Genomic DNA, 14,353 nt, shown 5'->3' on the forward strand with positions numbered 1-14,353 from the left:
ACATTTCTAATTGCTTCTAATTGCTTCTAGCTGTAGTTCAATATCAATCTCTGATAGCACTGTGTTAGAGCATAATCATCTATGGCCCAAATCAGTATAAATATTTTGCTGCAAGAATTCTTATTTTGTAGATTATGTTAAATAGTACTAATAAGGAAAAAGGAAGAGTGAATATAGAAACTGTTGAAAAAAAGAGGATTTCAAAACATTTTTTTTAATTTCATTCAAGTATTCATCTTCCTTAATGCGTATCAAGTGGCTTTCAAAACCTATAGAAAAAAATTGATTGTTTATTCTAAAGGATGTGGATCAAAACCCAGAAGCAGGTATGTACTACTGCAGTTTTACAGCTAAGATTTCATAATGCCTTGAACTGAGAGAAATAAACAAGCAGTGTTTTGGAAGAAATTATTTCTTCTATCTTAGATACCTGAATGTTTGGGATGTAAATACACGGGTATTTGAACCCCACTCTTTGTTGTACAGTCCTGAGTTTCTTCATACAGATGTGCATCAAGAATAACCCTAGAACCCATAGAATAATACTTCTGTCAAAAGAGAAGGTTTTCTTTTGCTTGTTTATTTTTATTGGGGATAGGTTTTTTGTTGTTGTTGGTTGGGGTAGGGTTTACTTATTTATTTATTTTTAATTATTATGTTTTGTTTTGTTTTTGACCTCTTGTTCATTATAACTGTTACCCTGCAAACGATCAAGGGAGGAGAAGCTGCAGGGAAAATTTCAGTGTGTATCACGTTATATTAAATGCTTGAAGCCATTAATGTTTGGACTGGTTACTTGAAATGTTTCATATGGAATTTGTGGAGAATGTTCTGTCATGTCAAGAGCATCACTGCAGAATGTTTACATTCTAATACTTAGAATTGCTTTGCTTACTCATGCTGAGTTTTTAAAAGGTTTCACCTGAGGTGCATTCATGGAACTAAGAAATCTATTTAAGATTTTACTAAATTTCTGAGTTTGGTACATCTCGGTTTATACCTTTTGAAATTAAAATTATTATGTAGTTTAATGCATCTTCCAGAACTGCAAAATGACAACTTTGAGATGTTTTCTTTGAGTGTCTATACCCTCTTTGCAAGAATGTTGTACTAATATAACTTTGTAAGAGTAGGATTGTGATGAGTATGCTTGCAAAGACTTTATTCCCTTATAAACTTAATATTTATTATCTTTATGCAGATAAAAATGGATGCCTGATAATTTCATAGCCATCAGTGAAAACAGCTGTCCTGATTTGCAAGGTCTGACTCAGAAAAACAACAGCTTCCACATAATGACTGTGTTCTCTAAGACCTAATCTTAAGTACTGTAACTTCCTGGGAGGGGAGGGAAGAGGGGAGAGCCATGCAGAGAGTTTGTCTGCGGTTCCACCTGTGATTTGGGAACTGGTAATTTGGGACCATTTGCTCTGGTGATGACTGGCTTATGTAATATCACTCAGCCAAGTTCCTTTACTGCTACTTGCCTCTGTTTTCCCTCTGGTTGAACAGAAACGATAATGGCTTACAAAATCACTTTGACTTTAGGAGCAATGAATTTCTTAGAAATCTACTGATCCATACTTGGGCAAGGCTTCTGTTGATGTTCATTGGTCTCCAGATCAGTCCTCACAGTTATGAAGTATTTTTATTTCTTGCAGAGAGGAGCCTGCCCTACTTTAGAATGAGTAAGTAACTTATGAACCAAAAGGTCAGGGCTGAGAGCAGGCCTGGCTGTGGGCTGAGTGAAAAGATGACCTTCTTTGGTGGATTTCTCTCTTCTCTCTCCTGGATTGAGATGGGGAGAGCACAGAAGGTAAGAGATCTAGGAGCTTGCTTGATTTTAAATTATAGGACTACTGGTGCTGTGTAGTCCCCTGCATAGCTGCGGGACTCCCTGCTTAGTTTGTACTAAGTATTGATGTGAAGGACAAGAAAGGAGCAGAATTTGCTCCAGCAGGGCACTTCTGAGAGTTAGGCTTCTCCAACTCTGCTTTGTTTGGTCAGCCTTTGCCTTGCACATCATGGTTGCAATCTTTCCCTTCGTGCTCTTGTGCAAATCATTCTGAATGCAACAGCTTCTGACACTCCTTCCTTCCTGCTCAGAGAGAACGTCTTCTGCTAAAAAGCAGGGAAGAAAGGCCAAACACAGAAGCTGACGGAAAAAATGTCTAGTGGCTGTTTTTCATTTAAATGTTCTCCAGGTTTATTTACTCCTTTCAGGCTTTTCACTCAGTTCAGTCTAATAATTGGAGTTCTTTTCTCCATTGCCTGCAGTTCACTGTCAAAAGAGTTGTGATGGCTGGGAGTATTAGTGATAACTGATCTGATAATTAAACAATATTGAAAAGCTAATATTGCCCATTTAGGATTTTCAACTGATGTGTAGCTTTTGTTTTTGTCATTGAGTCCTGCAGTCACTGCACATTGAATTTGTCCTTGAAAGACAGTGCTTTGTCTCTGGCTGCATTCATCCTCTTTTATTTAGTACACCTGGAATTCAGGCTTAACATAGATATTTTCTTGACTCCTTCCACTGTCCTATTCTAGGACATGATGTTTATTACAAAATACAGTTGTTAACTGTAATACAGTTCCTCTCCCAAGAGAAACTTGTGTTCTATCTCTAACTGTAGATAGATAATGCAATTGGAGAACTATATAAATGCAGTTTAAACATTCTGGAGCTGACATACTATATTTCATAGTAGACAGCATTTAAATAACTTTAATTTTATTAAGAAGCTGGAAAGAGATGAGCAGTTCTAGTTGCTATTTTCTGAATGTACAGCAGATGGTGCTTAACAAATGTTTTAAAGCCAAAGTATGAAAACAGCCAAGACCAGCAATCTGAATTTTAATCATGCTTTGTGGTCTTTTTAATTGAAAAAGCAGCAATTTGAATGGAAAGCCCCCAACAGGATTGACTTACTTCAATACACACGATGTACACAACGTATGAAGGATGGGGATAAAACAATTCTTCCAAAATGGCAGGATTGTTTCTCTTGATTGTTGCTCTTTCCCTCCAGGCTCATCAAGGCTTACTTAACTAATGGGAAAGATCCAAGCTCCCAAGTACTACTTGTCACATGGACAAAAGAAAGTGAAGAAAATTGTGATGGGACCCAGCCTGATGCTCCTGATTTCTCACTGAGGGAGTATTTCTTCATACACGTCAGTGAAATAATTTAGTTTTGTTTTCTCTGCTGGCACCAACAGATTAGCCTGTGCTGTGGCTGCGGGCAATCCTTTCCAAGTGTGGGTGGCACCTGTCTCATGACTAACCCAGAACTTGCGTCATTGTTTCTCCTCTTGGTATCTCATTAGCAAGATAAGCAAGGTTCTGCAACTCCAAGGTGCTATTTATGTTCTGCAGTGTTAAAACTTCAAGATGTATCTCTAATAAGGCAGCTGTCATTACATATGAGTATAAGCTACCTTGAGCCAAGAGAATAATATAACAGCTTGCAATGAGTCAGGGTGCTAAAGAGAATTTACTGACATGCTTAGTAAGTTTTAACTAAGGTTTACTCTTTTTGAGGCCTCTTTCTTTTTCCAAAAGTTCAATTTCTTATTACAAAAAAAAGCATCTTTCTGTTTTCTGATGAAAGGGCTCACAACGGAGAGGGAAATTAGCTGTGCACAAATGCTGATAATCTACATTAAGAGTAGAAATACAAACATGTACACCAGTCATTACTAGTTAGTTGTGTATCAATCCCAACATTGTCTGATCTCTTCTTAACCTGAAGGGCACTTAGTCAGCTTACAGCAGACTGTGAACTGCAGAATGGCCATATAAAACTCATTAAGAAGACCTTTTAAACCCACATTATTGGCCTAAAATCTCTGGATTTGCACTGATGTGAAAAGAGTTGAATGTTTTTTAGATGCTCTACTTGGCTGCAAAATAGCTGGTCATACTATAGAGCTGCCACAAATTCAGGGTCAAAACTTGTCTCAGCGCTAATAGGGAATCAATTAGCTATTTCTGGAAGCCCCAGGAGCAGAGAAGATGGGGTACCCATACGTCTTAAGATCATCTGTCCTCATCGTTGCATGTGGCACTTTTAAAGGCAAGCCAGCCTGATGCAGCTGCAGGCCTAGTGCTGGCGCTAAGACTCCTTTAAGGAACTGAACATATGAATTGGATGCTTTTCCACCACATCTGCATGGGGATGCACATGATGACCTGCCAGTTGGACTTGGATGCAGGAGTCTCACATCTGTAGTAGACTTACTAGGATTCAAGAACTGAGTGACTTGAAATACGGGCCTGATCAGATTAACTTTGAAAACACACAGTGCCATGAGATGTTATGAATCATATCTACTAGCCCAGATAGGGGGGGAAAAAAACATCAGCTTTGCTGATTAAGCAAAGCCAGAGTTCAGGTTTGAGAGCAAAGGTGACTGGACCATTAATGATTCAGAGCCCCTGAGATGCGAGTGGAAAGCCTGCCACCAATTCAGCAAAGACGCTGAGGATCCAGTAGGACCATATGTGCAAAGGGTCCCTTGTTTCTTGCTCTGGAGCTGAAGAAGGACTGCTGCTGCTAGCATCTCTGTGGCATATGACGGCATGATTGTTCACAGGCAGTGGGAAATGATGTGAATTTTTCTGAGATGTAGCCAAACAGAAATGGCAAAATTCTCTCTGAAACCACTGTAAAAGCAGACAATTAAAGGAGCCTCTGTTCAATGATCCTAAGGATGGTTCTAGAAGTAAGCAATTACAGCCAAGGTTGTTTGGAGCCTGTGTGCAAGCGTCAGTTTAGCCACCATCTGCAGCTGCTGGCCCACTTTCTCCCTTTGTTTAACTTTCTATTCTCCACAGGCTGCTGTGAGCAGACCACAGCGCTGCTGAGGCAATAATCAATACTCCTCTAATTTCAACTCACTTGACACTGAGAAAGCCAAGTTTGATCTTGAACTTGTTGAAACAATCCAGGGCAACAGACTGGTTTAAGTTGCAGATCCATTATGATCATAAAGCAGTAATAAAAAGATTCATTGTCCATTTTAAGGGTGAAGGTTATTTCTCCTTTCCCCCTAAAATCAGCATATCCCTTTCTGGTGTGGAGAATAATAGCGTTTCTCTACCTTGAGTCTTCCCAAGGTAATAACTCTCACCTCAAGCCAAATTCCTCCTGCCTACTTCTGTCCCTACCACAGCCTACAGCAAGCTGAACGGAAGCACAGACCTGGTTCTCCACAGACCTGCTTTAAGGGATGGGGAGACTGAAGTAGCATTAGAAGGATCGCCGAGTGAAGCCCTGATTAATCTGAAAGGAGCAAGCCTTACTGCTGTGTGCACCAGTAGCTGGTTAGAACCTGTGCTTTGAAATTTTCAGATTTGGGAAATCTGAAAGCCACCATCAAGGGATGCTTATTCAGTGTCACAGTTTCCAACGGAGGGGAAAAAATAATGAAAAGTTGAAAGTTAAACTAAGGTACCTTGCAGCAATGCTTGTTGTCTAAATTATGTCTCCTTTGCATGTCTGAGAAAGCAGGACACACACTGTGAGATGGGAACCTGCCTGGCTTCAGGCTAACTTGGAGCTGGAGATAATAGGGTGTTCCTGGGAGCAGATGGTATTGGGATACATCATTTAAAGATGTATGAGTTGTTATTTTCTTTACCTTTGGGTTTATCCCTACCACTGTGAACTGCAACAACCAAGCTGAATGAAAGTGACTTACGTTGGTGAAGTTAAACAACTATAAGTGCCTGCTGGCTTGGAGACATAGTATAAAAAGAAACTCTTACATCAACCACTTTGACCATTGAACTGGCTCTTGAGGTGTCCTTCAAGGCTGTGGGTGGCTGCTATTCAGTCTGCATCCAAGCTCAGCTCTCACTGAAACTGACAGGTGTGTCACACAGTTATTCAGAGAGAACAGAAAGGCAATTACACATCTTGTTTTTTATTATTGTTGTCAATTGGATCAACAGAAATCACCTTCTCAAGGCACGGAGCAGGATGACTAAAGTCTGAGCAGGAACTCTACAGTGAAATGGCAGCAAAGATGGAGCGGGGGCATTGATTTCATTGAAGCTGTGTGTGAAAGGAATCAAAAAGCAGGCAAACAGCAGGACAAGGTATTGTGAAAGTGAGACTGGAAGGGGATAAGAAAAGCTTGTGGTACACAGGGCTTCTTGGAAGGAAGACTTTATCCATGCACAACTGTGTTTATAAAAGCCATACTTTCCCCTGTCTTTGTACATAAACAAGACTACTGTATCGAAAACAGTAAGTCCTTACTGCAGCCAAACAAACATGACCTACATAATAAATTTCTAAGAAACAAAGTTTCATGTTGTGCCTAATTGCTTAAGGATTAACACTTAAGGAAAAAAAAGCAGGTGTTTGGACTGGATGCTCAGTAGCCTAAGTTTATGGAATTTATTTGTGGTGTAGTTTCAGAGCAATACTAGAAGCCATACCAGCTGGTGTAACATGACATAGTTGTTCAGTTCCTTTCATTATAAACCAGCAAACCTTTTAGGGCACTGTCTACACCTCGTAAATACACCTGACCTGTTGAAACAATCACCTTCTCCCTGCAGGAGCACACTATGATCAGAAGTGATTAGAAGAACAACATTTACGGAGCTCCGATGGTCCACACCTAGCTCGGCAGTCCTTGCAAGCACAGGGTTTCCTTTCACAGGCCCTAATGCTCACCTTCTTTTGTATGGTCTCTCATCACCTACCACTGCTGTGGCCTTCTATTTGGGGTTTAATGGCTGTGGCTCAGCTTGAGAGGATGAACATGGAAGACTTGCCAGGTAGCTCACAGTTCAGCCTCAGGTCAATGCTACAGAACTGTGTCTGCTGTAAGGTAGAGATGACAGCTTTACACCAGTGCTTTATGAAAAGACTATGAAGAAACTTTTCCAGACCCTCTCCTTCATGATTATCTATCAGTATGGCAGTGAACAGGGTGCTCATTAAAACCTTTATTTTTAAATAGAAAAGGCCTTCCCTTCGTGCATTTTTTTTTTTTTTTTTTTTTAGAAAAAACAGTTATTAGCCAAATAACCTGTTTGCTTAAATCAGTATTACTTCCGTAGATCTGTATCAACTCCCCTTGACATATCCTAGGTTAGGAGAAGCATTCATTCAGAGGTAAGCAGATATGAATTTCTCTTTAAACTAGCCCAAAAAGCAGAGCCAGATCTGAATGCTGGTCTGATGAGAACTCAATGGGAAAATCCAGCTTAGACTGCAGCAGGATTGACTCTGCACAGTCTTAATAGGCAGCTCTGGATCAGAAACAGGAACTGTAGATCCAGCTCCAAAGCTTGCACTTCTTTCTAATGCCTGGCTGCTATTACCACGGACAAGCAAAGCACAGACCCAGATTTGGCTGATCTCTTTATTAACTTATCAGTTGTAAACAAGTAGATTCTACGAGTTCTTCTTGTGTTGTGATACTTCCCAGCAGCCACACTCATCTATTCTAACTTGTTAGCTTGTTCCAGATAGTCTAGAAAGCAAATCAGCCTCTACTGAAAGATGGGACAACCAGCTTTTCACAATTAGGGGTGAATCCATGACAAGACATTTCTAAAGTTTGTTACAAGCAATGACTGAATGCTATGACAACCCCGAATGTTCATCTCCATATTGGAATGAATAATGATTATATTATCAGGGTGATGTGAAATATTGACTACAAATGCATTATAAATGCTTTCCCCTCTGTAATTGCATGGGCAAGATTAACTGAAACTCTATAGGCTGCTATAATTTTTGTGATAGTTTGTAACTATACTTTATGGAACTTGTAATAAATTACCTATACTGGCAGGAAATAAATCAGAACAAATTTTATTTGGACTGTTAAGAAGCCAATAGTACATTTCTAAAAAGCTATATACACTGTTTATGGCATTTAAAACAAGTAAAAATATTGTTTTGGTTATTTTGAAGGTAAGTAGCAACTCTGCAGTCATTCTTTGCAAATTGTTTTCATTAGCTGTAAGCAATCTACATAGATTTTCACACCTGTACATTTAATTGTAAAGAAAGTTTGAACAGAGTAGATCAAAAGTGCATTTTTAGAAAACTGTTATGGCATGAATTTTGCTTTAAGGATACTTATACCATTAGCTAAAAAAAAAAAAAAGAAAAAAGATTCACATGGGTAACTTTGAAGACTGTATTTATGTGAACTGCCTTCACTAGCCGTAAATAACTACAGACTTTGCTCTGAATGATAAAAAGGCGATTTGAATTCTTTGTAAACCAGTTAGTTCTCACAAAGTAGTAATGGTCAAGGGGGGAGAAACTGTAAAACTTATTAACAGATTAAACCGTAACTTTTGTTTTGTTTTGTGGAGGTCTTTGTTGACAAGAAATGAGTAAACAACGGATTTGGCTTGGAAGGTATTAAGGTTGGGATCTGTTTTGGAGTTTGTACCCGTAGCTATAAAAGGAGTGTAAACCTCTTTTCTTTGAGGACTGTCTGGCAAAGACAGCCACATCTCAAGCAGCAGCGCTTCTCAGTTTGGCAGACATTTCACTTCAGGCTTTTCTCCCAGCAGAATGGCGAACACTACATGCAACACAGCAAGCCAGAACCACGCTCCTCCTTGGCACTCATCAGGCCGTGACTACAAACACAGGCAGACGGTGCAGTCACGTCCCTATAACCTCTGATGGGGCGTGCAGGTTTTCATCTCTTTGACGTAGCTGGTGCCCGAGTCCACGAGCTTCATGCTGTTGCACTCTGAGCCCCGTGCTTCTTCAGCCAGCTTTCCTTGGGGTGCCATCCTGGCAGGCAAGCGAGGCACTGGCCGCAACAGGTAAGGTTTCATCGAATGCTCTGTGCAGTGAGGCTTCAGTATGGTTCCAAGGCAGCCAACACCCTGAAGCGTCCAGCCAAGCCGGACCCGGGTCACCCCCCGGCTGATGCCAAGCGTGCCAAGGGCTCTCATCGCGAGTGCTGCAGGGCGAAGGCACACTTCTTGTAGGCGGCGTACAGCAACAGGATGGCGCGCAGCATCCTGCGGCACATGGCGGCGGCCAGTCGGGCCTCGGTCTCCCGCAGCCCGCCAGGCCCCGGCTGCCGCGGGGCCACCACCCGGCAGAAGGCCGAGCACTCCGACACCCGCAGCGAGCCGCTCCAGCGCGGCGGCTGCGCCGTCACCGGCCGCCCGAAAACGGCGTCGAGGCCCCGCAGCCTCACGGCCTGCGGCCGCCGCCGCGCGGCCCCGCAGCCCGCCCGCCGCCGCCGCCAGCGGCGGCGGGCAGGCCCCGCGGAAGGGGTGCGCCGAAATGGCGGCGGCCTGCGGAGCGGGCGGCGGGGCGCCCCGCAGCCAGCGCAGCGCCTCGTCCAGGGGCGAGCGGGGCGCCCACAGCTGGTAACCGCCCGCCATCCGCCGCCCGCTGGGCCGCGGGGCCCGGGCTCGGGCCGGGGGCTGCCCGCAGAGCCGCGGCCGTTGGCTGGGGCCGGCTGGGGGCGCCCGGCGGCGGCCTGCCCGCATGCCGCTGTCCCTTTGCGCAGAACCGCTGCTGCTTCCCCTGGACGGTGGTTGGTGTGTTCCCCCTCACACACACCTGTCCCCACAGCTCTTCATTTTCTCTCGCTGTTGCGCTGTGGTCTCCGTCAAAAATGACTACCAGACTCACCTTCACCTCGTGATCTGATAATAATTCCTCACTGCTTGCTTAAAATCCCTCCATCATGTTAAGTTTAAACACCTTTATTTGAAGGCCCTTTTAAGAAAATAGCAAAGCCTTCTTTACCCAAATTTTCAGTCACAGTGAATGTCTTAAAAATTCAGAGTACACCAAATAACATTCAGCCTCCTCCCTCAATCAATAGGATACCATTTCCCATGTATTTACTGTCCTAACAGTCCGATTTTCCAGCTGTCTCTGCTGTCATCGGGGTTTGAAATTCTCAGTTTAAGCAGGAGCTGCACAGGGGAAAGGACTGAGCTTCTTTCTAGACAAACAATTTACTTGCAATTTTAGTTCTGGAGTGCTTTCACCAACAGTTGTAAATCTGCCTGTTACAGCACGTTTTCATTTTACTTCAGCTTGGAGTCACTGCAAATCTATATCGCGATGCAAGTTGCAGGATGTGCTTCTCCTTGAGGGGGAAAAGGTTGAGTTTTACAGATGGACAAATTTTGCCTAAGTGCTTCTGTACTGACGGAGAAATGTTACAGCATTTCAATAAGACCAATTTTATTTTCAGTCAAAAGCCTCCAGCAAGGAGGGCTGAAGAATGCTATGAACAGCAAGGTGGCTGAAATAGAAAAAGCTTGCCTTGAGTGGCAACTAAACTCACACAGAATAACAAAATAAACTTCTCAGTGGTAAATTGCTGAACTTCGCTGTAGTTAGCTTAGTGTTTCGAGTCGTGGCTGACTTGCCTATCATTGTAAACAAAATATTCCTTATAAATGGTTCCAATTTGATACAAAACTGTTGGAAGGCATACATATTAAGTACAGTGGAAAATATAACAAGTGTTCCTTAGAAATACCAAAGAAAATACATATCAAAACAGTCATCACAGTTACAAGAACACAAGAAATTCACAATCTGGAATTGCAGTTTGTTTTATTTGTGATCAGCAAAGAAGGATCCAGCATGGCCCATTTAACTTAGTGCAGCATAAGTTTTCATTTTGGATTAATTTCTCTGGGAATAGTTTTTTTTTTTTTTTTTTTTTTTAATTCACTCTAGCATCTGTGATTTGCATTAATATATGCAAAGCATTGTAACAGCCATACTCCTTCCAAAAGCAAATATCTTCAAAATTAAATGCTCAGTTTTTCTAAAGGGAATTATCTTTTGTTTAAAAAAATCCCTAAACATCAAACTTTTTTTTTTTTTAAACTCGCATACTGAGAGCACAGTGCTCTAGTTTTCACAGCAAAATGCACAAAGTGTTTAGGCATAACGATTTAAAGGGTTTAATTTTGCCTGTTATTAAACTGCTAAATTCCTTCACAATATACGCATATATGCTGGTTACACTGGAGTGTCTCCATTCAGTACTAAAAGCACTCTCATGAGTGTGTGTATATGTGCATACCATATATACACACACACACATAAGTACATACATGTTTTCTACCTACTCTGTGTAAGAGGCAGATTGTGATATTATTTCCTTTAATGAATCAGATTTTCAATCCTGAGTTTACTCCTCAGGCCTTTTATTTAGCACAATTTGCTACTGATTCAGTGAGAGCTTTGCTTCGTTACAGTCTGAATAGAAAATTGATGAAATCTTCACCTTTTGTTTCTGAGTTAATTCTGGGTGACTGTGATTTGTTTCTTACAGGCATCAGGGTCCTGGAAGTCCATGTTCTGTCTCACTATTGTTGATATCCAGAAATCTTTTCGTCCTGTGTCCTGTTTGTTTGGAAACCCTTCCAGGTCACCTTTTTTTAGATGTCAGCATACAGTCGGATTGTACCTTGCTGAAAATTCCCAAATCATGGGGAATTAAAAAGTAATAAATCAAAGATCTGGTGGAAACTGTGCCTCACTTCCATTTTGTCTCTTTGGATTTTTTTTCATATCTTGAATGTGTCTTAATTGTATAGGTATCTTTAAATGGTCAGTAGAATGGCCATTTGGAAAGACAAAAAACTATATTTGAGGCTGTATCACTTTTCTTTACATCCTTCTGATTGTTCAGATACTTTGTTTTCTGTGACTCAAGGCCTCAGGTTTATCATCATAGCATTTCCCACACTTTGCTTCATAAAAGAACCCCATGGCCTGTAATTAATGAGAGATGCTATAATTGTAACAACTTTGCTCATGAAACTGCTCTATTTTTACTTGGCTCTTGACATTCAGACTTGTTAACACGCTGACGTGTATTTTACACCATTTTACTAACTTAGCATCTTAACCATGCAGGCTAAATAGCATGTGCATTTCCCTAGCTTGGATGAATGCTGTTTAGGGGAAAAAAATCTTAATTGTCTTTCAGGTTTTCTTTGTTATTAGGTTACTGGGGCTTTTTTCAGTCAGTTTGACTGGAAGTTTAAATATATTGCTCTTTTGGCATCGCTGTTGCTGGCACTCCGTGGCAGCAACAAGGCTGATTCTTCACCCCAGTTTCCCAGGTGAGCACAGCGGTGCCTCCCTCATAGAGGTGAGAGTGACCCTGCAAAGACAGAACCATGCCATGATTCCAGAGCTGAAAGATCCCAAACCAGTGATTTCTCTCATTCCTGGCTCAAAGTTACAGGATTTGAAAAGCACTAGTACAAAAGGGCAACGGTTTTCATGTCTTTCAGCAATGAATTGTAGCTCTTGAAAAGTAATCAAAACTCAGAGCTGGGTGTTACGGTAATTGTCTGATGACTAATGAAGGACAAATGCCTCGATAATTAGGATAATTAAAGACTGAAAGGCTCTGGGTTAGATTTTAGAAACATCATTCATTCCTGTGCTTTTTTTCCTTCTGTTTGCTTACTCAATTTATCTTTTAATGGTTTATTTTAACCTCTGTTTTGCCATTTTACCTATAGTTTTTATATAACATAAACATGCACAGCAATTTTCTTCAACAGTTTATGGTAAGTTGTCTCTTCCTCTTGTATGCTTGACTGTTTGCTGTGTAGGCTTATCAGCTTTCAAAAACTGAAATTTTATGTTTTTACATATTAATTTTGGTATCTTCCAATTTTTCGTGATCAGATAAACTGGACAGTCTTTTCTCTCGGGGTGGCTGGAAAAAAAAGAGATTGTGTTTGAAATTGTAGCTGAGACAGCCACGTTATCAGCTGACTTGGAATGAAGATAATACCTGTATTTGGAGTTTTGTCATCTCATTTTTTTAAAAAAGGAAGTGTGATGGAGCTTTGTAAGCAAAGACTGCAGCAGCAGCCGCCCGGAGAAAATGAGATTGTTTCCTGATCAGCTATTTCAGAGACATTTTTTTGTTCTCAAAATTTTAAGAGATCTGTCTAAAGATATTAGGGTCACATAAACATAAACTTCTTCAGCATATTGCTTCAGTTTAAAGTGAGTGTAGTGGGTTTACATGGCAAGGTTTTGGTAGCAGGGGCCATAGGGGTGGCTTCTGTGAGAAGAACCTAGAAGCTGCCCCATGTTTGGTAAGGGCCCCACTGCTGACCAGAGCCGAGCCAATAAGCGACGTTGTTTTGCGCCTCTGTGAGAGCATATTTAAGACAGGGGAAAAAAAACAAAAACGCTGTGCCACACAGCAGCTGGGAGAGTGACAGGAGCGAGGAACAGCCTTGCAGGCGCCAAGGTCAGTGAAGGAGGGGGAGAGGTGCTCCAGGCGGCGGAGCAGAAGTCCCCTGCAGTCTGTGGTGAGGACCATGGTGAAGCAGGCTGTCCCCCTGCAGCCCATGGAGTACCACAGTGGAGCAGGGTTCCACCCTGCAGCCCGTGGAGGAGACCACGGTGGAGCAGGTGGACCTGCACTGACGGAGGCTGCGGCCTGTGGAAGACCCCTGCTGGAGCAGATTCCGGGCCGGACCTGAAGCCCGTGGAGAGGAGACCACGCAGGAGGAGGTGACCTGGCAGGAGCTGCTGCCCGTGGGGGATCCAGGTTGGAGCAGTTTGCTCCTGAGGGATGGACCTCGTGGTATGGACCCGTATCTGGAGCAGTTCTTGAAGAGCTGCTGCTTGTGGGAAGCCCACACCGGATCAGTTCACCAAGGACTGCATCCCGTGGGAGGGACCCCACAGCACAGGGGATGAGAGTGACCGAGAAGGAGTGGCAGAGAAGCTGCGCTATAGACTGACCATAACCCCCATTCCCCCGTTCCCCTGCACCGCTCGGGGGGAGGAGGTGGAAGAGGGTGGATGGGGGGGAAGGTGCTTTTGGTTTCTTTCCTTTGTTTCTCACTTTTCTAGCTTGTTAGTAATTAGCAATAAATCTTACTATCTCCCTATGCTGTGCTAACACTGAAACATAGACAGTCATGGGTATGTTCTTAACATGGTTATTTTTTTTAAAAAACAGCCTGTAATTTTTCCTGTTCTAAAAGCATGTCCTGAACCCTGTTAAACTGAGCATCTTTTCGAGATGTCATTACAAACTATTCAATCAGCTTGAAGTGTTTTCAGCAGAACTTTGGTGTAAGCCATAGTTTTACAAAACACAGGAAGAATGCAAAATATTCATTAATAACTGTTTTCCATTGCTTCATCTGGTAGTGATTTATATGCAAAAGTCTCTGTTCATGGCATGCTTTTCTAATTCTTTTTCCATTTGGAGAGGGGAGAATAGTTTAAATGCTGATGCAGTTAGAAGGTGTTTAAAATGACCATACAAATCAGTACTGTTAGGAGTTTTAGTTTTGTGTCGGTTTTGTTTCATTTTGCTTCAT

General features: G+C 42.1%; 2 protein-coding genes and 2 long non-coding RNA genes across 5 annotated transcripts in view; 3 read left to right on the top strand and 1 right to left on the bottom strand.

Moving 5' to 3' along the window:
- SEPTIN7 (septin 7) overlaps nucleotides 1-14,353 on the top strand; it is a 594,594-nt gene that overhangs the window by 21,392 nt on the left and 558,849 nt on the right. The window lies entirely within an intron of this gene.
- On the top strand, nucleotides 80-6,297 carry LOC308191037. Its single transcript, XR_013947659.1, has 4 exons — nucleotides 80-326; nucleotides 1,202-1,263; nucleotides 1,662-1,816; nucleotides 3,033-6,297. It is a non-coding gene; the product is annotated as an uncharacterized lncRNA (long non-coding RNA).
- The window catches only part of LOC308191039, a 52,824-nt gene continuing 47,192 nt past the window's right edge, over nucleotides 8,722-14,353 (top strand). Inside the window, exons 1-2 of the long non-coding RNA XR_013947666.1 lie at nucleotides 8,722-8,818; nucleotides 11,317-12,568. This is a non-coding gene — a long non-coding RNA (uncharacterized lncRNA). The remainder of the gene's footprint in view (nucleotides 8,819-11,316; nucleotides 12,569-14,353) is intronic.
- Nucleotides 8,813-11,303, bottom strand: LOC308191032 (FANCD2 opposite strand protein-like). Its single transcript, XM_080583009.1, is given in 2 exon segments — nucleotides 8,813-9,214; nucleotides 9,216-11,303. Coding segments are annotated over 2 exon segments (552 nt in total). The 5' UTR covers nucleotides 9,500-11,303; the 3' UTR covers nucleotides 8,813-8,946.

The sequence above is a fragment of the Anser brachyrhynchus genome, assembly GCF_964034855.1.
Source record: "Anser brachyrhynchus genome assembly, chromosome: 2".
Lineage (NCBI taxonomy): Eukaryota > Metazoa > Chordata > Aves > Anseriformes > Anatidae > Anser > Anser brachyrhynchus.